At 41.6% G+C, this 27,069-nt stretch overlaps 1 protein-coding gene across 1 annotated transcript in view; it reads left to right on the top strand.

The window, feature by feature from the left end:
• The window catches only part of kif1b (kinesin family member 1B), a gene marked incomplete at its 3' end in the record, with an annotated part of 98,752 nt that extends 71,949 nt beyond the window's left edge, over positions 1-26,803 (top strand). Inside the window, exons 25-46 of the mRNA XM_080733810.1 lie at positions 2,521-2,639; positions 3,297-3,382; positions 4,683-4,812; positions 5,309-5,462; positions 7,961-8,051; positions 8,723-8,841; positions 9,610-9,665; positions 11,032-11,140; positions 12,432-12,498; positions 12,839-12,923; positions 16,280-16,385; positions 19,129-19,243; positions 19,361-19,494; positions 19,650-19,711; positions 20,300-20,445; positions 20,757-21,020; positions 21,380-21,451; positions 22,003-22,124; positions 22,843-22,995; positions 23,785-23,977; positions 24,639-24,757; positions 25,326-26,803. Of these exons, the coding sequence (XP_080589936.1) occupies positions 2,521-2,639; positions 3,297-3,382; positions 4,683-4,812; positions 5,309-5,462; positions 7,961-8,051; positions 8,723-8,841; positions 9,610-9,665; positions 11,032-11,140; positions 12,432-12,498; positions 12,839-12,923; positions 16,280-16,385; positions 19,129-19,243; positions 19,361-19,494; positions 19,650-19,711; positions 20,300-20,445; positions 20,757-21,020; positions 21,380-21,451; positions 22,003-22,124; positions 22,843-22,995; positions 23,785-23,977; positions 24,639-24,757; positions 25,326-25,368 (2,545 nt within the window). The remainder of the gene's footprint in view (positions 1-2,520; positions 2,640-3,296; positions 3,383-4,682; positions 4,813-5,308; positions 5,463-7,960; positions 8,052-8,722; positions 8,842-9,609; positions 9,666-11,031; positions 11,141-12,431; positions 12,499-12,838; positions 12,924-16,279; positions 16,386-19,128; positions 19,244-19,360; positions 19,495-19,649; positions 19,712-20,299; positions 20,446-20,756; positions 21,021-21,379; positions 21,452-22,002; positions 22,125-22,842; positions 22,996-23,784; positions 23,978-24,638; positions 24,758-25,325) is intronic.
• Between the last annotated feature and the right edge of the window lie 266 nt (positions 26,804-27,069).

The raw sequence follows: 27,069 nt of genomic DNA, 5'->3' as shown, positions 1-27,069 counted from the left end.
CTGTCGAATATTCGACTATTCGAATACTTTGAGGTTGAATAATTCGAATACTAAAAATCACTATTCTTGAATGCCATACAACATACAGTATATAACTTTATGTATTGTTACCTTCACTTGGTTCTTGGCACCGCCTCCAAACCACAACCCCCCACCCCCCATATATCCCCCACATCTTCAGTTCCCCCATCTTCCACGGCTGTGTAAACGAGCGCCTGGCCGACCGCACGCCCTCGCCCACCTTCTCCACCACCGACTCGGAGATCACCGAGTTGGCGGACGAGAGGCAGAGCGAGATGTCCGACCTGATCGACGACGAGGCGTTCGTGGACGACACCAGCTCCGACGCCGGCACCGAGGAGGGCTCGGACATCTTCAGTGACGGACAGGACCCCTTCTACGACCGCTCCCCCTGGTTCATCCTGGTGGGAAGGTTGGTGACCAGCCATGGCATCCCTCATCCTCCAACACATGCTGCAAACTAGGATAGATGTGTTGGGAAGGGTGCTGGCCTTTTCTTTTTTTCTTCTGTTTTTAAAAAGAGAGGAGGGTCCACAACACCTAATTTATACTGTTTTCCATCAAAAAATGTATTAAAGGTTCACAGTAAATAAGGCTTTATTAGTGTCCATTTATGTACATTATTGTGACAGTCCTTAGTAATAAAGCCAAGAGGGGAAAAACACGTAAAGCTGAGGAAATGTCTGATTGGTACTGGTTTGGTGACAAATATTTGTCAGACGGACTAACTACACACACCAGTAAACACTTCTTAATTTAGACAGAATCTAAACAGGCCCTTTTGGTGCAAAAATTATTGTTGATCGTGAATTTGGATGATTAATTGGAACTTTATTTATTTTTAATCTGACAATATTAGTCATACTTGTGTTGAGACAGACCTATTTTGTGTGATTTATTTTAATCTGAACTCTGGAGTCAGTTCCCAAGTAATTAAAAAGCCAGCATCCTTTTCACTACATCTCTTCTCTGTGTGCTATTTTATCTCCTGTTCAGAAGCCGTCATCACAATTTTGACTGTATTAACTCTCATTTGTGTGTTTAGTATTTGCTGTGGCTGATTTAATTTCCGCTTTATCATTTGATTTCTCTGTCAAATATGAATTATAATTATTATTTAATTGTTTGAAACATCTTTTTTTAATTGTTTTCCTATGTCAAATGTGTTCAACATTGAGTTGATCTTTTATTTTTGTTCCTGTGTTCACAACAATGTTCTTGTAATCCAGATCATAACACAAAGGCAGTCGGCAATCATGCAGCCGTAATTGATTGTAATAGATTTGATTCACTGCGCTGTGTTTAAATGAATCGGCATGGTCTAGTCTCTAGCATAATTTGAAATTGTGTCTTTGCATCCAGCCCAATAGCTGCAGTGGCATAAACAGACAGCTGATCTAAGCGCTGACTGACTCCCTGCCGTTTTAACAATCATAACCGGCTCTTGCCCATGTCACGGTCACTACAAGTGATATTTTGGCAGAATTATTTCACCCCTCCGCCTTGGCCTTGCGTTCACCTACAGAGTGCGTGGGTGTGGGAGGGAGCAGCAGGAGCACTGCAAATCAACTCACACAACAGCATGACAGTATGTGAGTGACTACAGCTAAGGTAGCCATGAGCCTGATTTATGCTCTGTTGTGTCCAGCGGCAAAAATAACCACAAGCTCACAATGCGTTGTGATCTTGTAGATCTGCTATTTTCAGCGTGGGACACTTGCATATCAGATCAGCTGTTTTCACTACTTTTGTGCGATGGCCTTGTATGGTGAAGCAGTGCTTTACTTTGCGAAAAACAATTACAAATTTGAAACTTGGAGTTACGAGGTTTCTGCCCGACAGTGACGATATGATGGATTATAAATTAGACAATACAGCGACCCTAAAAAAGGCTGCTGCATCTGAACAGGCCTGCCAATTACACGTGCCACGTTAAAGAATAGATTTCTGTAGCTACTATGATTTTAATGTCTTTCAACATGTTTTGTTGTTGTTGTTGTTTGGTGTTCTGTTCCATTTTATTTTTGTCTTTTAGTAGAAGAAGCTTCTCATCTAACAACATTTCTAAATGTCACTAATCTAGAGCATTGTGTATAACCTCTGTGTTGTAAAAAGAATCATTCTTCTCTACTCAATAGACGTGGGTTGTTCTTGTGCTTATAGTACAGTATGAGAGGAGTCACATTAATGAGTTTTTCCTCTATAGATAGATATTGTACTGACATCCTAATACTGCAACTTCTGAGATAATTGTCTACTCTAGAAAAATATGCTGGATATTCTTACTTGGATATGTTACTGTGTAACCTGTCTATCTAGCATGTGTTCACATCAGTCTGTAATTCTAAGTTAGCATAAGACCGAACAGAATTCAGCGGAGGAAAGGGCCAGTCACACTGTACATTATATATGAAAACTTTAATTGAGCTTGAGCAAAAAAGAAGAACACCGTCCTTGCAGTGCAGCAGCCAGGTTTTCATTTCATTTCTACTTTTGCAGAGCTTTCGTGTACCTGAGCAACCTGCTGTACCCGGTGCCCCTGGTGCACCGTGTTGCCATAGTGACAGAGAAGGGTGAGGTGCGCGGCTTCCTGCGTGTCGGGGTTCAGGCTGTTGCTGGTGAGTAACTGCAGCCATTCGTAAATCCTCACTTATACCTCATGCGTACAACATAGTCTAAAGCACTAGTTTTCAAACTTTTACATTTCAAGGTCTCCCCTTAACTCTGACAGTGTACAAATGGAACCAAATGGACCCGTTAGGGGTGTCTGTTTGGTTCCATTTGTATACTGTTTGAGTTACAGACTTGTATGGGTCAATGTAGACCCCCATAAAGGAACCCCCTGGAATCCACTTTGAGAACCACTGGTCTAAAGTAATCACTCTCACTTAATAGTCCCCTTTTACAATGAAAAGCTTTAAAGGCTCACCCCCCATCTCCAACTCATTGGTCAAATTCTGTTAATGTCTGCTCTTTGACAATATTTCAGTAAAGGAAATTGTTTTAGGCTATTGATTACAATCTTTTTGACACTGCCAACACAGCATATGAATAGCACAGTTTGGGTAACTACTGTACTTGGAGCTGATGATGCCTCAGCAATCCATCTCCAAGGGGTCTGGCACATTTAAACATTTCTTGGCTGATAACCAATAAGAAAGCCTATATAAGAGACTAACTTATATAAAATATAAGTATTGTTATTGCTCTGTATTGATCATGGGAGGATAAGTTGTTTCTCTGTACTGATGAGAGGATAACCTATTTCTCTGTAGCTGACGAGGAGGCACCAGACTACGGGTCGGGTGTGAGGCAGTCAGGAACCGCCAAGATCTCCTTCGATGACGAGTATTTTAAAAAGGTACGAAGGCCATGGCCGCTGTTGCCCCTCAGTTTGGCCTTGTGCCCCTCAAAACAATGGCATGACTTGCGGCCACAGTGGCTTTAATGTCCCAGCTGACTGTACCACTTTCTCCTCTCTCTTTCTTGTCAATATGTAGACAGTAGACACCGGTGTATCTTTCTTGTCATGTAGACACCAGTGTCTTTTGTTGAGATTCTGAAATCTTAACTCCCCAGAGTCCCCATCTTTAAACCAATACAGTGACTTTGATTGGTGCAGGGCTGAGATCCGATTGTAAATACCATAATTTATCTATTTCACTGCAGATTAGGTTATCATTCCTAACCCTTAAATTCAACAAATTCTTTCAATGGACTAAACTCTTGTTTTATTTGATGGCCTTCCTGCCCTGGCATTTGTCCTTTGTGCTCTCCAAAAATGGACAACACCAAAGGCCAAGTGGCCTTGCCCCTAAAATGACCAAATTCCAGGCCTGGTCCTGAGTCGGATGAGAACAAGTTTTACAGACTGGAGATCACTTTTTTGTTGTTGTTGTTCTTTGTAACCCATGGGTGGTGATAAATAATAAAGTAAGGTTGTCTTTTGTTGCTGTTTTAAATAGTCTCCTCTGTGACTTCCAGCTCTACAGTATCAGTCATACTGGATGGGTAGAATGAATAAATGCAACGGCAAATGTAATATTTTCAACCTGATACATTATTCATTTGATATTGAACAGGTGGAATAAAAAAAAAACATCTTTGGTTGCTGAGGTGGAGGTTTGATTCATCTCTCTTTACCAGCTTCATGCCAGGGGTCCTCAATGTTTTTAGGCCAAGGACCCCTTAGTTGAGAGAGAGATGAAGCAGGCAGGCACCCCCATCAACCTTTTCATAGATGCCATATAGTTTCATCATTTGACAGCACAATCATCAGTGTATTTTGGAATCATGTTTTCAGATATTTAACCACCTGAATCGTCAATACTGAATAAACTTGACCTTTCGCTCTGTACTTGGTCTGCTCTTTTTCCCCTCTACACCAAACCTCTTTGCCAAACATAGCCAATCTACAAGCTCACAACGCCTCGCAGCGCGAGGCGTTGTGAGCTTGTAGATCTGCTATTTTTGGCTAAAGTTGCTATTTTTGGCTAAAGTTCTCAGGATATGGACACTATAGGGTTCAAGTGCATGCATATAAAAAAAGGAGATTTTTTCCCCTATCACACAAAGATTTTGAGGACCGCCTAGGAGTCCCGGACCCCCTGTTGAAGACCCTTGTTTTATGCTAATGTCCCTCTCTTTCCCCTCCTCATCAGAATGACTTCCCCTCCACTGTGATGACCCGCTCTGGCCTGTCGCTGGAGGAGCTCCGCTACGTGGAAGGTCAGGGTCAGAGTTCGGAGATCATCACGCCTTCTGAGGAGCTCAACAGAATCAATGACATGGGTACGGCTGCCTGACCCTCACCTCTCCACTCCCCACATTTTACAGCTCACAGCCCAACTTCACTGAGCAGATGGTCCTGTTGAATGCAGAGGGGGGGTGGGGGGGGGATATGTTCTGGCAAAATGTAGAGAAATAAAGGGGTTTAATTATGGAAATGTATCTGATGGAATCCACAGCTGTTTGATGACAAAACATCAGCATGATCTCTGCAGATCATGAGCCTGTTCGAGTCTTTGCTGACAATTCTTTAAAACCAGTGCATTCACATTAAAATGTTTAGAATGCAGTCTCATGAACATTCACTTTCACCCTGGTGGCTGTTTAGGGGATGTAGACAAAAACACGAAAATATAAAAAAATCTACAAGCTCACATCGCAATGTGTAGATCGGCTATTTTCGATATACTCTTTTTTTTTTTTATAGGGCTTAAATGCTTAACCGCTGATCATTTCCACTAGTGCAACTCAATTCAATGCTCCATTGTGTTTAACTCAGACCTGAAGCTGGGTAACATGGCTGAGACCAAAGTGAGTCACGGCGAGGGTCTGGCAGGACAGCTGGAGGTGGGCAGCATCTTTACCTTCCGCGTGACCGTGCTGCAGGCCAGCGGCATCCTCCCCGAATACGCCGACATCTTCTGCCAGTTCAAGTGAGTCCACTGCACCCTTAAACCCATTCAGAACGGGTACACATTTTGTGTATCATTATTTTATGTTTTAACTATTGAAAAATAGCAGATATACAAGCTCTCGAGCTTGTAGATCTGCTATTTTTGAAAAAATCGTGAAAATTAGAATTTTGACCCAATTCTGAAAGTGTCTTTTGAATCCTTCTAAGGTTTTTTGAAAAACCTGTTTCTATGTCAGCTAGCCATCGTCAAAGAAAAGGTCCTTTTCACTTAACCCTCGTAGGGTCTTCGGGTCACTTTGACCCGGTTTTCAATTTTCAACATCAAGAAAAAGTATGTTAAAATATATTTTTTTCCACGAAACTTCTTCTGCTTGGCTTATTTATTGTACTAAACATGTGATATGAAAATGGTACATGTCATGCATTTGCAACACCCCCCTGTATCAACATATAACACCCAGGGTCTTCGGGTCACTTTGACCCGGCCATTGAAAGTGTATGCTAAATGGCTAATATTTAGACCATTTCTTTCTGAAAAAAACATTGGACAAATGAATTCTCTAGTACATAATTTGCTCACCATTAGAAACTACATTGATAACAATTCAATCAATATTATCTCCGCCAGGCCGGGATGGCCAAAGGTGAGTGATTGTGTTTTCGTTGCTTCTGTCTGTGAACAGCTAATCTCAGTCACCGCTGTACCAGTCAGCGTGAAACTTTACATGTACTCCCCCAGGAGGCCTAGGAAGATATTCAACCCCAAATCATCCTGTTATAGCGCCACCGTGAGGCAGAATTGAGCAAAACAAGTTTTGGGGGATATTTCCAAATTTTCTCTGGTCATTTTGATCAATGTCATGACCTACAGTATGTGTCACATTTTCTATTTAGAGTGGCCACGATTCCAAAGGTGCTTACGATTTTTGCGGGAGTGGCACATTTTGCTACCAAATGGGAACTTCATCCCTATGCCACTTTACAAATTCCAAGTTCCACAGCTTTCCGACGTGATTTGTAGCATTTATTTTATTTTATTTTATTTTGAGTAGCCAATTATGGTTTACCCACTTTTTCTCCCCAATCCAGTCCTTATGCCAATTGATTCCTCCCCTATGTTGTCACTGCTGTTGTAGCCTACCAAATCACCTGACAGTGAGGAGCCCCCACCGAGAGGACTATAGGGCCTTCGCCCTTCGTCCTACTCCTCCCTCCCAAAACCAGCTGCCACCCAGCCTGGCTGTAGGAATTCATGTAGTGACAATTATCACCCTCTCCGCCCAGCTTCCCATCCCTCGAACAACAATTGTGTTTACATAGATGCCCCACGATTGATTCAAATCCACAACCTCTTTAGTGGTAGCAGGGACACTGTGCCACCCGGGCACCTGTAGCACCTTGTGCAAATCAGAATGGGAGAAATATTTGATATAGTTCTTGATCAAATGACAATAGGGATAATATGTACCAATTGGTGTGAGGTTTGGACAAAGTCTATATGGTAATACCAACAAAATATTTTGCAAAGATCAGTCTCATGGTGGTGCTATGAAAGACAGATGGGAAAGATTTCTAGTGGAGTTTCTTTCTAGGCCTCCTTGGCGTATGTGTGCCAAGTTTGATGCTGAAGTGGTGCCTGAGATTAGCTGTTCACACAACGGCCTGATGGTGGCGCTGTGAAGAATTTGGGGAGGAGGTTCTTCCTAGGCCTCCTGGGAGTGTGTGTGTGTAGTTTCACACTAATTGGTCCAACTTTCCCGAGATTAGCTGTCCACAGACAGAGGGGTGAAAACATAATCCCTCACCTTTGGCCATCCCGGCCTGGCGGGGATAATAAAAAATATTGATTGAATTGTTAGTAAAGTAGTTAGTAATGACAATCAAATTGTGTTTAATATGATTTTTTGGGATTTCTAACTACTTTAGAATGGTTTAATATGAGCCGGGTCAAAGTGACCCGAAGGCCCTGGGTGTGACTAGAACACGAGGATCCTACGAGGGTCACTTAACTGGAGCTCAGTTAGTCTGAGACTACTATGTCAGTGGTTCTCAAACCTTTTCATGTGAAGGACCACCAAAATGATATTTATTTGGCCACGGACCTCCCATCTCAAAATATTTAGTTCCAGGGACCACCCAGAAGCAAAATTTGATGTACAAACGTTCGCTTTGAATATACATATATCCAAAGATTTGCACACATTTTCACGACTTAAAAAAAAAATAGCAGATCTACAAGCTTGCAGCGTGGCACTCGGTGCCGCGCTGTGTGCTTGTATATCTGCTATTTTTCACTGGTTAAAGCATTCAATAATTTTAGGCCCAATGTCACGCCGACCAGTTAAACCAAAGTATCAAAGCACAAGTCTTGCCATTTTGTACGTGCTGGATGTGATATTTTCTGAAATACTGTAAATGTGTGGCAGATGGAATTGATTGTGGAAGCGGTTTTCGCCTCGTACGCAGGGTAACGTGACCTGTGTGACATGTTGTTATTGCTTTTGATGCACTTTTCAGTTTCCTGCATCGCCACGATGAGGCTTTCTCCACTGAGCCGCTGAAGAACACTGGAAAAGGAGCTCCTCTGGGCTTCTACCATGTTCAGAATGTAAGTGCAGATGATGTCATAGTCTGTGTACCACTTTTTTTTAACAAAAAGTTTTATTCACTGGTATATTTTTCACAATAACCATTACACATGTGTAGTTTATTTATATATATTTTTTAACAACAAACACAATTTTAGTCACCAGTGTCTGCTCCCGACACTCGCAACAAGATTACACAGGCCCATGAGCTAGAGTCCCAAAATTGAGCCATGGTTATCAAAAGGGTTGGAAAATCAAGGTGTGATTTAACTAGCTGTACATCCTCTAGTTCACAGTTTGGCATGATAACTATTGCAGGCTAGTAGCTTAGTGGTAGTTATCATGCATTGGAGCTGTGTTACCCCTATATTGTCACACGCAAATATTTACAACAAACAACTTTTTAACCTCAGAGGTTTTAGTACTTTTGTTTTGAAATGTGTTTCTTTTTCATTTATACCGTTTCTACTGGTGGCATTGTCGCTTCCCAAAATATGCTCCGCTCAAGACCACGTGTCATTCATGTTTTAGTGCTTCATTTGTGCTTGTTTGGTTTCATTTCAAACTGACTTCTGGGCTTCTACGCTAGCAGGGGTGCCACCAGAATGACTTCAGAAATAAAGGTTACACAGTAAGAAAATCTGTTATAGCCTATATATTTAACATTTGCGAACTTGTCTTTTGTTTGCAGATTTCAGTGGAGGTGACCGAGTCCTTCTTGGAGTACATTAAGACCAAGCCCATTGTGTTTGAGGTGTTTGGCCACTACCAGCAGCATCCTCTGCACCTGCACGGCCAGGATCTGATGGCGTAGGTTGAATTAAGATCATTACACTACCGTGTAGTACAGTAGTAACTTCAGTAAAGCAGCTTCTAGTACATTGTTTGAAATTAGGGCTGTAACGATACATTTTAACAAAGATACGATACGCATCACGATACTTGGTTGACGATACAACAATACATGGACAATATTGGTTCATTCATGGCGATACGATACAATTCAATCGATGATTTAAAATCGATATAGTAACTATTTAGCAAAGAAATTAAATCTGTGTGAAACGTGTCAATAGTGCATGTTTATAAGGGAAAGATCTATTATTATGGATATAAATAAGTAAACACTGTGATTCTCTAGCAAATACATGGACATTGCATTTCAACACATATGGACAAACCCGCACCTTGACAACACAGAGATTACACACATTTATCGATAGACCAAGAGTTGCTATATGGAATGGAAAGGTAATTAAACCGCTCTTTTTCATTTTCCTTCTTAAAATTGCTAAATACAAGGCACAAATACTTAGTTTCCATACAATCATATAATTACGTGTGTCGATAACGATTATCTGCATTGTAAAGCGATACCAATACGATACAAAGCCAAACGGTACAATATATGCTTTTGCATAATGATATAGTAGATCATTGCAAATTAAAATAGATTTTTCGATTCAGTTACTACTGTATATTGTTACACCCCTATTTGAAAATACTTTCTCTTCAACTGACTTGAAATGTTCTTATAAGCAATCAATGGTACTGATTTTATCTTATTTCCTCCTCCAGTCCTCCTACGCCATCAAGGAAGTACTATCCTATCCCCATGCCTTTGTCTAAACCAGGTAGATATTTCATACAGTATTGCTTCTTCTCACCACCACGGAACAGAGTGTTCTGTACCTTTCACCATCACTGTTAAAGGCATTTTATTTTCTTGTTCATCACTGTTGGACTTCTATTTGCATGCCTCATATTTCCTCCCACTTTTTTTTTTCTCTTTCACTTCTTGCTTCCTTTGGATTTCTTTTCAATCATCATCCTTTGTTAAAAAACAACAACCCTACCTCCTCTCTGCAAATCCCCAACCCTAACACCCCCACCCTCCCTCCCTCCCTCCCATCATTTGGCCCTGATCCTTAATCCCCATGTAACCCCAGACCATGCCCGTAAGATAGAGTTGGTCTGCTACCTGATGAGCGGCTATGTGCAGGGCCAGGTTCTGGACACTCTGTCGGAGCACGCCAACGCCTTGGCCTCCACTGCTGTGCACAGTCTGGAGGATGAGCTTGACCAGCTCAGTCACTTCCCCTTCCTCCCTGTGCCTTTTGGCCTTGCAATGCCTGTGCCCCACCACCATGGTTGGTACAGCAATGGAACACTAGGACCTGTCTGTATACAGGATTGCACAGTAGATGTGTTGTAGTTGCTATCCTGTCCTAGCCTAGCGCTGTGCTGTGCTGTGCTGTGCTGTGCCCTTGCTGCGACTGCAGACTGTAGCTAGGTATGGTCCCCAGTGGTTGTGTCTGCTGCAACTTGGTTCAAGTCTATTTTGGTCTTATTGTTGAACTGAGGCCAAGCACTCTCCTCACAGAGCCATAAAACCCAAGCTGGAAACTGTGAGTAAATCCGCAGCATATCCTGGAGCTTAGGTTGTACAATGAAAGAGTATTTATCATAATCGTATATCACTGACATAAAGCAATGCAAATACCTAAGCCTTTCAGGCAGCACCACAATACCAAATTCATGTGTTATTATAACCTGCGTTCCTTTCAGGCAGATCTTAACATGGAAATATGTGTAGAATGTGTGCGGCAGTGTGCTGGTAGGATTACCACGTGAAAAAAGACACATAATCCTTGATGTGACGTGTCACACAGCAGGGTGTCGTTTGTGACAGCATAATCTGCGAGGATGCCTCTGATTTTGCTTCACATTACTGTAGCACCTCAGTATGTACAGTATGTACAGTGTACCGGTCGGATGTGGGGGTTGCTGTGACGTACACTCTGCTGCCCCTAGTGTCTTTACTTCACATAGCTACACATGTGAATGTGGTCAATATGTAACACGCCTGTGACCCTGCAGGTCCTGCATGGAATATGATCATTTACTGTGTGTGCGTGTGTGTGCGTGTGTGCGCGTGTGTGTGCGTGTGTGTGTGCGCGCGCGGCTGTGTGTGTGTGTGTGTGTGTGTGTGTGTGTCAGTTCCAGCCACCAAGCTGAACACCATCACCAAGTCCAACCTGGGCCAGTGTGTCAGCAAGTATGACCTGCTGGTCTGGTTTGAGATCAGTGAACTGGAGCCCACCGGAGAGTGAGTGTCCACACACATGCACGCGTATACGAATAGAAACTCATATTCACACACTCATATCCACACAAAGTAACTAAATGTCTAAATTAATTCCAGTGATGTCATTACGTGCGCATCCCGCATCAAAAACTCATTCAAGTCACCCAGGGACTCATTCATGTCATGGTCCTGGGGTCCCGGGGATGCGCCTCCATTGGAGTCCATGTTAAAATAATTTACAGCGTTGCGGTAAAAGAAAAAAAGACACAGACACCACCATTGTTCATGGGTGAAAGCATCCTACTTTACCCTACGTTAACACAAATAAAATCCACGTAGAAAGTCTTAAACAGGCGATAGAAACGTCAATGTTTTGATTCCACCGACGTCCAACGCCATTTTGCGCGCGTAAACTTTATATTGAGGACCCATAAAACTTTTCTGGGACCCATTTGAATGACCACCTTTGGGTCCCGGGACCCATTACATTGAAAACCTAGTAACATCACTGAATTCCAAACTGCTTTATGTCCATTTAACTTACAAAATGTTGCAGTGAACACCTGAGAGTTATTTTCCCTTTCCTGCCATTAGGGCTTGGCAAATATATGAGACTAGATATCATCTGTGATTATGGATATCATAATATTGTGATATAGTGTGGCATATGTACTTTTTTTTAATGATTAGTTTTTGGGCGTTTTGCCTTTAATGATAGGACAGTAGACTGACAGGAAATGGGGGGAGAGACGGGGAGTGACATGCGACAAAGGTCGTCCGGATCGGGAATCGAACCGGCAAAGCTGCCAGGCAACCATGCCTATGTAGCAATGCCTAAGTGGTATGCGCCCGGACCAGTAGGCCAGCGGGCGCCCCGGCATATGTACATTTCTGAACTTACATGACTGTTCTACCCTTTACCCACTTAGTTATTATTTTATAGGCATTATATAATCATTTATTATCAAAAATGTCATTGTATAAATATGTGTGAAAACACCAATAATTGTCCCAATAGGGTCACAATATTGAAGTAAAGGTATTTGGTCAACAATATGTCATTTGTCCGTATGGTCCAGCCCTAGCCTGACTGCAAGTGTCAGACTCTATCACACACTTCGTTACAACAGGGGGTGGTGTTGTGCAGTCTGGTTTATTAACCAGGCTAGTCCAGCCCTAGCTGCCAGCTGTCATTTTGTCAAGGGAGTGGTGACATTTTACAAATGGTACATGCATCGATCTCATTTCAAAATGTCACATGTCATATCTGGGGTGTCCTGACTCATTCTGACCTCTGTATCTCCTCTACTAGATACATCCCAGCTGTGGTGGACCACAGCGGAGGCCTGCCCTGCCATGGCACCTACCTATTACATCAGGTACAACAATAAACAACATAATACACAATGACATGGTGACATTAGGTTTAATTTGATTACTGTAGTCTTTAACAGCAGCTGGCAGTTTGTTAAAATTAATGATTCAGTCATTTTTTCACAGCACATTGTAACTCTCTTAAGAAAAGCTGCTATATAAAATCCTGTTATTTTTATTATCTCTTAGATTAGTGTCTCTCTTGTCAGCAGCCTTAACTTGCTTATGGTCATGTACTGTAGCCTACTCTATGTCTTAAATTAGGGAGCTCGTCATAGTCTTAATTTTATTAGTCATGCCTTGTGGTCTATTATAATATCCAAGCTCCTGTCATGTTTGCCGCAGGGTATTCAGCGGAGAATCACAGTGACGCTCATCCATGAGAAGGGCAGCGAGCTCCACTGGAAGGACGTTCGTGAGCTGGTTGTGGGTGAGTGCTCTCCCCTGAGGGGGTCCTGGATTTACCTCCACACTCCAGTGAGCTGAGCTGGCACCAGGCACACTTGAAAATATCATTCCATTATCAACATTTTAGATACATTCTATCAGTTCCATACACAGTTCAGGTTAATTTGGTGTTTGTCTGTTTTTCATCTCAAATTACCGTAAAACAAAGACAAAAAAACAAGAAAAAAAAAGAAACAATGTGATTATTTCTTATATTCGATTAAATCGATTAGTTTGATTAGCTGTTGCACCCCTACATCAGACTAAAGCCTCATTAACACTTCATCATACAATAGTGTTCTGTGCCAAAAGTACTTAAAGTATCCTGTCAATCTTTTAATTAAACTAGAAGCTGGGCCGCCCTTCGGGCGGCCCAGCGTCTAGTCGGCGACCTGGCCAACTCGGGAACGATGTAAATAGGGAATGAATGCCCCGCCCTTTAATGCAAACCCCATTATACCTGTTGTCATAGGACCCGTTTTGACCATCTGTTTGCCTGTGTCCATTTATGCCCATATATGGAGATATCTGTTATCTGTCTGTCTGTCAGCGTCCATTTTATGTCCATATATGGAGATCACTGCAGATATAGTTCTGGGTCCATTTTATGCCCATATATGCCCATATATGGAGATATCTGTCTATTTGCGTCCATTTCATGCCCATATATGGAGATCTCTGTATCTGTCTGTCTGTGTCCCTTTATGCCCGTATATGGAGATCTTTGTGATTCTGCGTAAATTATATGCCCATATATGCCATTTGCGTCCATTTTATGCCCATTTATGGAGATCTCTGTATCCGTCTGTCTGTGTCCCTTTATGCCCGTATATGGAGATCTTTGTGATTCTGCGTCCATTTTATGCCCATATATGCTATATATGGAGATATTCAGAGATTTTTTGTTGACTCATGTGGCGTACGTGATGTCAGAGCCTTTTATGAGTGATGTCAACAATCAGCTCCGCATAAGGATATTCCGAACGTTTCGCGCCGGAACGCGCGTGCCGAATCTGAAGCCGGTGGGACGAACGGTTCTCGAGATACGCGGATTACAGACACACACAGACAGACAGACACGCAGAGACTTCTCGCATTTATAGATAGATAAGGAAAACTAAAATTGACTGATTGACTCGTTAACTGAACTAAATAAACTAAACTATAATGAAAAACTCAAAACTGTTATACTCTTGCTTCAAACCAGATGAATTAAGATTAAAAGTATAGTAACGACATGTAAACAGAATGGAAATGTGGCTTGAGAATCACTTGATTTTCAGTCTCATCTGAAGAAACGAGCTAAATTACATTTTTACAGCATATTCTGTACGCAGGTAGACTCAGTGCGGTGTACAGCAAGATAGCCCAAGTATATCATGATGATATGATTCTTCATAATGTCATGGAGGAAATACAATTTGCTAAACATTCACAGTTTGTTGTAAAAGAGCATCCGTGTTCCCTGGCTTTCCCTGGATAAGTAAATCATAAGCTTGGAGAATCTATTTATGCTTGTGTGTCCATTTCTTCTCCGGCAATCTCTCTCTCAGCTGTTATGCGGGTTTGTAAGTGTTGGGACAGTTATCCAATATACATGCAAATTCCTCAGTAGCGGAAGTGATTTTGGCCCTTTAGCAGTAATCTTGGTGTGTGTGTGTGTGTGTGTGTGTGTGTGTGTGTGTGTGTGTGTGTGTGTGTGTGTGTCTGTGTGTGTGTGTGTGTGTGTGTGTGTGTGTGTGTGTGTGTGTGAGTGTGAGTGTGAGTGTGTGTGGGTGTGGGTGTGGGTGTGGGTGTGGGTGTGGGTTAGGGTTAGAGAGAGTGTGTGAGAGAGAGAGAGAGAGAGATAGTAATACTGTACTATATTACTAGTAAGACGCCTCAGGGCGACATACGACCTCGCCCTAAAGGGCAATTCTTTGCCATCTGGCCAGTGATGTATATCGGACAAGTTACCCATGTATGGAGACCCCTGGTACCCATATGGAGATCCATGTACTGATGGTACATCCCTTTTATCTATTGATTGGAGGATGGATCGCACACAGTGGCAAGAGTTGTATTTTCTTTCTTTATTATTGCATTATTACATCCCTTTTATGCCCATACATGGAGATCCCTGTCTGAACCAGCCACACAGATATGGGCTGTCTTCCTCCATATATGGGCATTCCCATATGAAGTCCTGTTAGATATGGGCCTAATATTGATGACATCAGGGATCTCCATGTATGGACATAAAAGGGATTCTGTTAGACATCACAACATAGTGAACATACAGTCCCTTTTATGGCCATACATGGAGATCACTATCTGAATCAGCCACACAGATATGGGCCATGTCTTGGCCATCTGGCCAGTGATGTATATTGATCAGGGATCTTCATATATGGGCATAAAAGGGATTCTGGGGAATACCCATATATGGACCTTTACATAGACCTGTGATAGCACCTGTGATGTCACAGTGATGTGTTAGGCGTGACCTTCAGACAGACAGATAGAGATACACGGACAAGATGTGCTGGTTTTCATAGTAAACGTGCAATTATAATTAAGAAGGCACATAAGGGCACCCCCGGTCACGTGTCAGAAACAGATGCACTGATCACAGTTTTTTGTATGGAAGTGAGATGGTGGAGCTTCCTGTTGCGGTGCATTTCTGCGTTCAACAATGGGGAACTTTGATCGGTCGTCAACCAATAGGAAAGAATTGCGTGGTTGACCCTACTTGGCAGGCTTTTCACATTTTTTCTTTTTTTTCAGTGAGCCAACTAGGCCAAACTAGCAGTCAAACAAACAAAGCAAATAGGCACTGCCCACAATCCACAAGACACCATGGGTATAATTGACACGTTTGAAACCTGGGCATGTGTTTGCTATGCCCCTTTGTGTAGGGCTGTCACAATTATTACATTATCCTCTAATCGCAATTATTTGATATAATCACAATTATTTTGTCATAATCGTCATAATCGTTTACGTGTTGAATAATTGTGAGCTTGTAGATCGGCTATTTACACTATCGATGTTCTTTTTCAAGTATAAAGTTGTCAAATATCATTACTTTGTATATTTAGGTTATGTGCCATGAGCAACTTCAAAGCCTCCAAGCCAAACAGGAATGTAATTGTCAACGACAGAAACACAATTAAATTGTTAATCGCAATTATTTGAGTGACAATGAATCGTCATATAAAATGTCATAATCGTGACAGCCCTACGTATGTGTGAACGTGCCCTTCTTATTGTTAGCACTATGCTATAACAGTGGGAGAGATCTGAGTGCCTTTCATTGGTGGTGATGTTGAGCGGTCCATGGTGCTTTGTTCCCCGCAGGTCGCATCAGAAACAAGGCAGAGGAAGATGACAGCGCTGCTGATGCTGTGCTGTCCCTGAACATCATCTCTGCCAAGAACATCAAGTCCTCCCACAACTCCAACAGGTAGGAGAAATAACTACCTCAAATAGAAATGCATGAAGAAAAATGGGCCTATAATTTACTTTATCCAGAACTAAATTAAATGGCCCCTATAGAATACAGCGCAATGAGTCTTGTTGAATTGCCTTTATTCAGCTGTCTATAGTCAGTAAAGGCCTATATTAGTCATGCACTTCTAAACACAATCCTTTCCACATACTTTGTTGATAGGTTGCCAAACAACAAACAGCAAGTCATTTTCTACTGCTGCAACACAATCATTACCAAATGTCTGCATTCTGGGACTTGAAATCACTCACAGTGTAGAAACACAATGTGTGCCAATGTGTGCTTTTTGTGTGTGTGTGTGTGTGTGTGTGTGTGTGTGTGTGTGTGTGTGTGTGTGTGTGTGTGTGTGTGTGTGTGTGTGTGTGTGTGTGTGTGTGTGTGTGTGTGTGTGTGTGTGTGTGTGTGTGTGTGTGTGTGTGTGTGTGTGCGCGCGCGTGCGTGCGTGCGTGCATGTGTGTATGTGCATGCATGAGAATTGCCATATATACTGGTATAGTTGCATGAGCATTTCCATTTTCAGTGTGGTTAAGTTCTGTGTTCATTTGCTTCCATTGCATTGTTTCTGTTACATGACTCGGCTTTTTTTCTGTTTTCTTCTGTGTATTCTCTTTCTTCCTGCCGCGGCTGGACTCTTGAATGTGCTCAGCCTTTGTATTGATAAAGAAATTCCTAGGTACACAGCAGCAGCCAGAGAACATAAAGATCCTTCTGAGAAAGACCTTTATGTCTCTCTTTAGTGCCATAGACCTGTAGCAATGCTTTCCACCATTTTATGTTTCACTGTCCAAACACTTTGCTTTAGGATTGCCTTTATTGCCCATGATTATCAGATTATTTTATTATTATTATTATTATTATTATTATTTAATTCTAAGTGACTTGAAAACTATTAGAAAGGCAATCTTAATTGCAAAGTGCTGTCTTTTTGCATAGTTTTGTTTTGTGTGTGTTTTTAATTACATTATTTGTTTACCACAGCCCTTTCCAACACTGGAGGCTAGATGTTCTGGTGCACCCATTTGTCCTTAATTCTGCTGTAACACACTGTGAATTTAAAATCAGTGAGCAGCATGTGTGTAGGCCAACACAGTGATAGAGCAGGAAGACTCTAGAGATAACAGTGCCCTCTATTGGTGAAAACAAGAACTGTATAGATGAGTCATCTAAATTAAAGGCTGGAACTGACATTGATCCCAGAAAGTAAACAGTTGGAGATCCACTGAGTCTGGTATTAAATTCAATTAATCGCCCGACATGAATGCGTCTATCCATTTAGTATGTAGATGAACAAATCTGTTTGTTTGTTTGTTTGTTTGTTCTCTAGGAGGAATTTTAACATTTCAGGAACATTTTAGTCCAATTTCATCAGTTCATGTACACTTCAGGTTAATTTGATGTTTTAATAGCCACTTTTTACCTGAAGTGGCCGTTAAAATGTTGAGCTATTACAGGATATTATAAATATAGGATGCAGCTAATCCATTTTGTGCACAGGCACACGTAATCGACCTGTTCTTTTTGCCTGCTGTATCAAACACGAAGCACATCTGCAAGCTCTCGACAGAAACACTCTGCTAACGACAGTAGTGTAGTGTGACACCTACTCATGTTGTGGAGGTCTCACTTCGGTGTGTTTTCCTCACACCCTGTCGTCACTCAGGATGAGCGTATGAAGGAGGGGCCCCTTCACCTAACAGCATGTTGACTGTCAAAATGATTCACACGCTTCCAGAACTGTTGTAGAATGATGACGTGCTTTCTACTTGGAGATTTAATAGTTAGCTTTCTCCTGTGACTCACTGTCTGTCCACTGTCCAGGCTCCTGTTTTTGTTGTGTGGATGTGGGCTTTAACCATAGTATCCCTATTGTGGGGTGAACATTTGGTGAAAATAGGCAATCTACTTGCTCAATACTTAGGGCTGTCACGATTACAACATTTAAGTTGACCATGAATTGTCACTTAAATAATATCAATTTAATTTAGTTTTTGGCTTGATCATTGGAACATATGAATGAAAAATAGATTTCTGTCAATCAAAAATTCCATATTGCAGATATGACAAATAACTTTAATACTTTTATACTTTGAATTATTTATTTTTAAAATATTGGAAATAGCTGATCTACAACTTACAACATGACACATTGTAAGCTTGTAGATCTGATATTTCTGCAATTTTTTTAATAATGTTTGAAAATGTATGGAGTGGACATTTTTCAACATTGAAACGATCATGACGATTATGCTAAAATAATTTGCAATTATCTAAAATAATTGTGATTAGGTAATAATTGTGACAGGCCTATCAATGCGGCGTGTTGTGAGCTTGTAGATCGTCTATTTTGGTACAGAGATCTTTGTAGAGTGAAAACATTTGGGGGCCTAGTATAGACCCCTGGGGGACTCCGGTCAACTAAGAATATAGGGTGTACGTGGCTAAGTACCGCACCAACACTGTCATACGACAAAGTATACATTTAGATGAAGTGGAATCCTACCAGAAGGGACTAGTGTTTTTAATCTGTAACAGGGCAGAAGACTATCAGATTGTATTTACATTGCCCACACTGACTAGCTACTGTAGGCCTCCACTAGTAGATTATTATCATAGTTGTTTTGGGATTTGGATTTCTGTCTTACTGTGGGATTTTGTTGTCCGTTTTGGACCTGAAGGATATCTTGCTTTGCCTCTTCAGGACCTTCTATCGCTTCGAGGCGGTGTGGGACAGCTCCCTGCACAACTCTCTCCTGCTCAACCGAGTCACACCCTACGGAGAGAAGACCTACATGACCCTGTCTGCTTATCTGGAGGTTAGATACCGCCTCACACTACTGGCTCCATTCAGTGGTTGTTTTTGACTGCCACATGGCCGACACTCTTAACCACTTTAACCATGGCGTTTTGATTAATGGCTTTTCATTTCACAGCTTGACCACTGCATCCAGCCAGCCATTATTACCAAAGACATCTGCATGGTGTTCTACTCCAGAGATGCAAAGATCTCCCCACCTCGTTCCCTGAGGAACCTGTTTGGGAGTGGATACTCCAAAACACCCGACTGGTAAGGCAATAGAGAGAGATTTTGTACCCGTGCCTGTGTCTCTCAAAGACAATGATCATAATTCATGTCATTCACGAATAAGAAACATTATGCCAAATGGATGTTTGCAAATCATATCGTATCCCTGAATCAAAACGTCTCATGCTTCATTACAGCAACCGGGTGACCGGGATATACGAGCTGAGCTTGTGCAAGATGTCTGACACTGGAAGCCCAGGTGAGTGGTCTTCTCTGATACAGTAACTGAGAGAAACGTTAGGCATCTACTGTATATAGTTCTTGTGTTCCAAATCTTTTAGCCAAATTAGTTTTATTTATTTGCACAGAAATATTTCCCTCACAGGAAAATAAACAAAAGTGTGCAGGCAAGATGAAACAGCCCTGGGAAGAAGCTCATAATAGAATGGTTGAAGTGTTTCTCAAGCCACATTGCGTGAATGGCTTTTAATAGTACAGGAAACTGCTTAACAGCAAGAATGAGCTTTTCTTCTATTCATGGAACGGAGCAGGAATTGTGGGTTGAGAGAAAACATATGATTGATGCTTGACTGTGTCATACAGTGCAGTGCTGGAAAAATGTTGAAGCCAGCTCAACTTTTTTCTTTTGTATCGTGTCATGCCCGCAGTGATAAATGTTGGCCATCAGTTTGTAGCTTCATGTTGCTAGCTTCCACTGGAAATAACTTGTAGCCTGTTGCTTTGTCACCGCTAGTGTGAACGCTGCTTAAATCAGACAAAACCAACAACAACAACAACGCAGAATCAAGTGGCAACGAAATAAACAACTCTTTGTTTGTTTGTCCAGGTATGCAGCGGAGGAGGAGGAAGATACTGGACACGTCGGTGGCCTACGTGCGCGGAGAAGAGAACCTGGCAGGGTGGAGGCCCCGTGGAGACAGCCTCATTGTGGAACACCAGTGGGAGCTGGAGAAGATGGAGCAACTACATGAGGTGGGCATTTGTAAACTTTTATCATTGTCATTAATACTATGGCCTCTAGTTTGAGGGCAGTATGCTGGCACACTAAGCTGATAACTCCTGATCAGTATTTTCTCAGAATTCATGAAAAGTCAAAGTTTATTATAGCCAAATATCACAAAGCATGTCCCAAAAGGCTGCACACGAAACAAAAGTGCACAGACAGATTTGGTGAAATAAAATGTAATAATTAATGCCAGTGTTCCTGTGGTGGGTTCATCCAGCCAGGATCACCTTTACAAAGCCACCCAATCATCTCATCATTCTTCTCTACGTTTGTCCAGGTGGAGAAAACCCGCCACCTGCTCCTGCTGAGGGAGAAGTTGGGAGAGGCGCCCCCCACGGGAACAGCGCCCCCCACCACCAAGTCCCTGAGCGAGTGCCTGTCGCCCAGCATGAGCTCCGGCACCCTGTCCACCTCCACCTCCATCTCCTCACAGATCTCCAACACCACCTTTGAGAGCGCCATCACGCCCAGCGAGAGCAGTGGCTACGACTCGGCCGACATCGAAAGCCTGGTGGATGGAGAGAAGGAGCTGGCCACTAAGGTGAGGGAGATGAACTACCTCAACGCTCTATTCCGAGTAAAATGGACCTCAGTGTACTGGGGCCGTTTTCCCTCTACACTAAATCTCTTTGCCAGAAATAGCCAATCTGTGGGTTTTATAAATATTTAACCAATAAGAAGTACTAACATAAGCTTATGGAGCTTATTAATTACATTTGTTCCATTGGAACACAAGTTCCTTTTTTACATTTCCGAAAAGGTAACTGTTTTGGACATGCAAGGTTTCCGCCCAATGACGATGATACAATGCTGGGGTTGACAAAGCCTCATACAAACCACAACAGCCAACTTTCACCTCTGTCCTAGGACCGACTGACTTCTCCCTTTGCTCTTTTGCAGTGCCTGCGCCTCCTGACTCACACTTTCAACAGTGAATACAACCAGGTTGTCAACAGCATCAGTGACTGCAAGGTGAGACCACTGTAGCTAAACGAATCTACTGAGAATACAACTTTGTGTCAGAGATTATGGTTTTCTTTCATTTCTATAATGCAGTGTTATAATGCTGTGAGACAAGTCCAGGAGTACCTTTAGTGACAACCACACATTATTATTGCAATATTATATAAAGCTCAACTACACAAAAATCTGTATTTTGTGCTCACTGAAGGACATTATTGAGTGCCAGTTGTTTTCCTGTTTTCATTCCTACTGTTGGGCAATATGGAGTGTTGCAGGATTCTGTTTTCTTATGTTATTATAGGTGAAAATGTGATATATATACTAAAAATATAAATACTGAAAATAGCTGATCTACAGATTCACAACGTGTCGGAAATGCAACGTGTTGTGGGCTTGTAGATCAGCTATTTTACTATGAATACAGGTATGCCTTGAGATTTTGATTTGCCCATTGGTGAGCCTTGGGCACAGAAGGTTTGAAAACCACTGCTACTGAATAACATCCTTTGGAAAGAGAAACCTCAGTGTTCAATGCCAATCCCTTGCTCTCTCCTGGCCAGCTGTCGGACATCTCACCCATGGGTCGTGACACCTCGGTGACCAGCTTCAGCAGTGCCACGCTCACCCCTTCCTCCACCTGCCCGTCTCTGTCTGACTCCCGCTGTGGATCCGTAGACCAGAGGTAAGAATTATTCAATAAGATACTTATCTTTTCTGGAATGTATTCGATGAAAACCTAAATTATAATCATTTACGACAACACCGGCTATATACAAAAATAGGTTCTAACAGGAACAGAACAGCACACCCCACAGATCCCCAAAAATATGTAAAAACTAAGAACAAGTTAAATTTGATATGTCATTCTCAGGAACCTATGTTGTCATTGTCCCTGGTCTATGTGATTGGGGATAGAGGAGCTTGTCTCACAGTTAAACCACTTAGACTGAGGAAGCCAATAATATAAAAACAATGTCCTACAGAGAACAGAGGCGATCAATTGAATTAATCACTCAACAAAGACCTTCATAAATTTGTATTTAAAGGAAATATAATTTATTTAACTGCAGGATGGCGTGCAAAAAGCATTCCTACAAACATAAAATACTAAACAGATACAACAAACGTGGTACAAAAACTGCAAATGATTCATAAGTCGTTAATAGCAACAAATAATGAGTATAACCTTTGAACATAAAGAGAACATGCTGTATATGCAAGCCTACCTGCTTTCATTAATCACACTATTCTACACCACCAAGAATCAGGCTGCATAAACTCCTATATAAAAATGTTACATGTGAGGTTTCAAAGTCACACCTGGTACATTTTCATACCCCTAGGCTTTTATCAGCAACATGACATTGACATTATGCTGACATTGGGTGTTTGTTGTGAAGGACCCCAGAGAACAGCTCCCGTGCCTCCAGCCCCTCATGCTCGGATTATGAGAACTTCCCAATGGTGCCCACCCTGGAAACCTCCTACCTGGCCCGGGCTGGCAAGAATGAGTTCCTCAACCTGGTGCCAGACATCGAGGAGATGAGGCCAGGGTTTGTACTGCCTTATTTATTACCTATAGTTTATAGCCTTTTAAAGCTACAATCTGTGACTTATTTTAATGAATTAAATGTTAGTTTTACTCTGCCTGTGTCTCAGAGGAGGGCAGTTGAGAAACCTGCCTACCATAGATATCATCAATGGGGAATCCAAGTAATAGAAACTGCAGGCGATCTATTCCTGGAACTTTAGCATGCTATAATGGAAGCCATTGTTCTTGCATTTATGAAAATATAAATAAACATTTTTAAATATTGTTTGAAAAAATCTAATGATGATGACACTGGTAGGCGGGTTGACAGGGTAGGACAATACATTGTACCACTACCATCTTATCATGAGCATTAGCGAGGACCAATTATATGAAGTAATATTACTAATGCAGTGCACATCTGCAGTGGTGGGACTTTGTCAAAGTTATTTGAAGCAGACAGAGACAACAAACTGGATTGGAAACTAGATGCGTCTCCATCTTTATTGTTGTTTGGACGTTGTTAAAATTACCTCTCCATCGGGAGACATAACAGACAACAGACATAAAATGTATGGATTGTGGCTTTAACTAGAAATGTCTTTAGGCTTACTGTGCCTTAAAGATAGTATTTTCTATGGTCTTAGCTCTGTTGCCCAATGCTGTCAAGTGTCAACTAATATAACTAACTATTATTAAGGTGGACTGATTTAGAATGAAAGTGCACTATTCTTTACCTGATACTACCTCACAAGTACTGGGGGGTTTTATTGGCTAAACAAAGTCTTGGTCTTTTCACTGTGTTCATCAGCTCGGTGGTGTCCAAGAAAGGCGTCCTGAGCTTCATGGAGCCGCGCTCCAACTCGTGGGTGAAGCACTTTGTGGTGGTGCGTCGGCCCTACGCCTTCATCTACAACAATGACAAGGACCCGGTGGAGAGGGGGGTGCTGAACCTCTCCACAGCACAGGTGGAGTACAGCGAGGACCAGCAGTCCATGCTCAAGGTGGGTCCACCTTAGAGTAAGAGCAGAACATGAATATGGTTAAGCCTTTATGACTTGGAACCACTTTAACCATTTATGCTTTAACTATAAAAAAATAGCAGATATACGAGCTCAAAGTGCGGCACAGAGTGCCGCGCTGCGAGCTTGTTGATCTGCCTTTTTTTTTTTTTTTTTTTTGTGCAAATATTTGAATATATATTTTTTAAAGTGAACATTTGTAACTCAAATATTTGCTTCCGGGGGGTCTCTGATGCATAATATTTCAAGATGTGGGTCGGCAGTCAAATACATATAATTCTAGTAGTATAACTATTCAAAGAATTGCACAAAATGTGATGATAAAAAAAAAATAGCAGATCTACATCTACATCTTCATCCCAGTCTTAATGGGTGAAGTATATCATGATTTCTGTACACTTGTTTAGACACACAAGCATTTTCATTAACATACAGACATGATGCATTTATAACATTAAAATGCATCTATGGTTGATTCCTGTGGTTTGCCTGCTGTGTCCTAAATACATGCAGAAGTAAAACATTTTTCTTCATTCAAAAGTGTCTATGCTGCACCTTCTGTTCCTTATATAGAGTGTTTTTTGGTTCACCTTTTACGCTGTGGAATATTCTAGGACACTCACAATGTGTGTATTCTCTGTAGACTCCCAACACATTCGCTGTGTGCACAAAGCACAGAGGAATCCTCCTTCAGGCCAACAATGAGAAGGACATGAACGACTGGCTGTATGCCTTCAACCCACTGCTAGCGGGGACGATAAGGTACACACAGACACACACGTGTATACATTATAACATGTATAATATCGTTGTATATACTGTGTAATATATAATAACCATACTGTACAATGACATGACCTTTTACATTTTGTACCTGTGATAATATGGGGAGTTACACATAATAGGTAGTCTTTTGGTAGTTTGATTGTTTTGAAGTGAAATGTCAGTCTGTGCGTTTGTCTGTGAGCAGCTAAACTCTGGCACCATTTGACCGATAGGCTTTAACAGGCCGCTTCAAATTTTGGCTTATTACTTTTGAACTATGGTCCTACAGTCAATTCCTTGGATCATGACGCATGATGCAACATATAGGCCCCGGCCATTTGTGCCAGACTAGACTTTCGGCCTTCTAAACACACTTTTTGTTACTACTCTTTTTCTCCAACACTCACACAAATCGGTCAGTCAAGATGTATCAGTCAGATCTTTCAGATTCCATTCCAATGGCTATGACCCCAATTTACACAGTGGAGATCTGGGGCACTTTTTTAGTTTGTTTTGTTCATCATTCTGTAATTTAACTAAACTGCATAACGCGTTGCACCCACAGATCCAAGTTGGCACGGAGGCGCACTGGTCTGATGAAGAACTGATTGGGGTCAACCTGCACACAGGAAGCCATGGCTCCCATTCTTCTGACTAGCCTTTGAACAAGTGTTAACACTTATTAACCATTGTGAATCTTGACGGTTTTCTCTTGTATGTAGATTCTGTGGCTTAAGTCTCCTCTCAAGCAAACTAAAAGTTTCAGTTTATGAGAAAATCCCACCTACCCTTCCCGTCAGCCAATCCACACCCCCTCTTCTATTTCTCTCTCTCCCACAGGCCTTTTGTGTTCGATTTGATGACAATGTTTTGGTCTTTTTTTTTTCTTGGTTCTTGGTTCGGCTTTGTTGTCATTCCCTCAACCCCCTAACTAGTAGCATGTTGTAATAGTCTACTTGTGTGTGCACGATTCTTCAGAAACAGGTTCTGGCCACTCTATTTTCATTTGACTAATTGTCTGTAAAGATTGTCTTTATCAGTGTTACTTGTCTGTCAAGAGGAGTTTTATTTTGTATTATGATTTTTTTTTGCCCGCATGACAACTGCAGCAGTCCTCAGGAGAAGACCAGATTTGCTTATAAGAAAAGAAACAAAAACAACAACATACAATTATGGCAGTGAAAACTATGGGGTGGGGGCAGGTCATGTTACTAAAAGTGAAATATTGGTGTACACTCTGCTACAGAAAGCAAGGCTGGTTCAAGAACAATTGCTGCTAGTGATTCCTTAGGTTTTCATGCTTATAAGACTTTGCATTGGCCGCTGCCTTTTCCCAACTGTAGAACGTAGCTCCCCTATGCCACCGCCTACACCGTCTTTAGAGGCAATTCCTGAATACAGAAAATCAGTCAAGGTCCTTACCAGCAAGGCATAACTGCGACATTGGGTTCCCCATATGATTTTCATATTCTACTGTTGCACCCCTGTATATACACCAGTCCAACCACAGTTGTGCCCTCAGTTTAGCGAGTGATCATCCCAAAGCAATCAGGCATGTGATAGATGTGTCGGTATTAGAAATACACTCCAACTCAAGAAACAAGGGTAAATCAAAATGACTCATAACTCAGCAATGAGAAAATGAAATAGGATAGTTCCATGGATAACAGATATGTCTCTGTTCTTTTGAAATGTTAATTTCAAAATGCTGTCATAGAGAACAAGTAAAAACAGGAAAATACTAAGTCATGGACAGGGTTCGGGGAAGAGGAGTAGGCGGTACTGTACCTACAGTAAGTACAGCACTCTGAGGAGAATATCATTTGTACATAGCTTGGATCAGTGTGGTAGTTGCCTCTCATACATAGACATTCCTCTCAGATCTGTTGGCTCTTAGCACTTTTCTTACACTTACGTACACATGTCGAGGTTTATTGTTCAGAGAACCTCAACATTTGCTAAAATTTAACTTTTTTTCCTTTGCCTGTTACAGAAACAAAACACAATGAAATATGATAATGGGAACCAAGTGAAAGAGGAATGTTCTAGCCCTGACCACTGCTAGTGATCAGGTGAAGAGTCTAGCACATTACCTTGAGGATGTAAAAATGTACGATATAGCTTGTTCTGACAAGTCCATTTTTGTCATGGCAGTGCAATTCAGCAGGGAGGATCGATGCACCATGGTTTTTCCATTTCGTTATCTTTCTTTTGCATTCTTGAATTTAAACCTCTTTACTCAGCTAACTCTTACTGGGTTGACATTGTGATTTTCGTTTTTTGTTCTTGATTCTTTTGTTTTTAAATTA

The sequence above is a fragment of the Nannobrachium achirus genome (genome assembly GCF_963921795.1).
Source record: "Nannobrachium achirus genome assembly, chromosome: 9".
NCBI classification, from domain to species: domain Eukaryota; kingdom Metazoa; phylum Chordata; class Actinopteri; order Myctophiformes; family Myctophidae; genus Nannobrachium; species Nannobrachium achirus.
The sequence above is the reverse complement of the archived record's forward strand: the minus strand, read 5'-3'. Positions and strand labels throughout refer to the sequence as shown.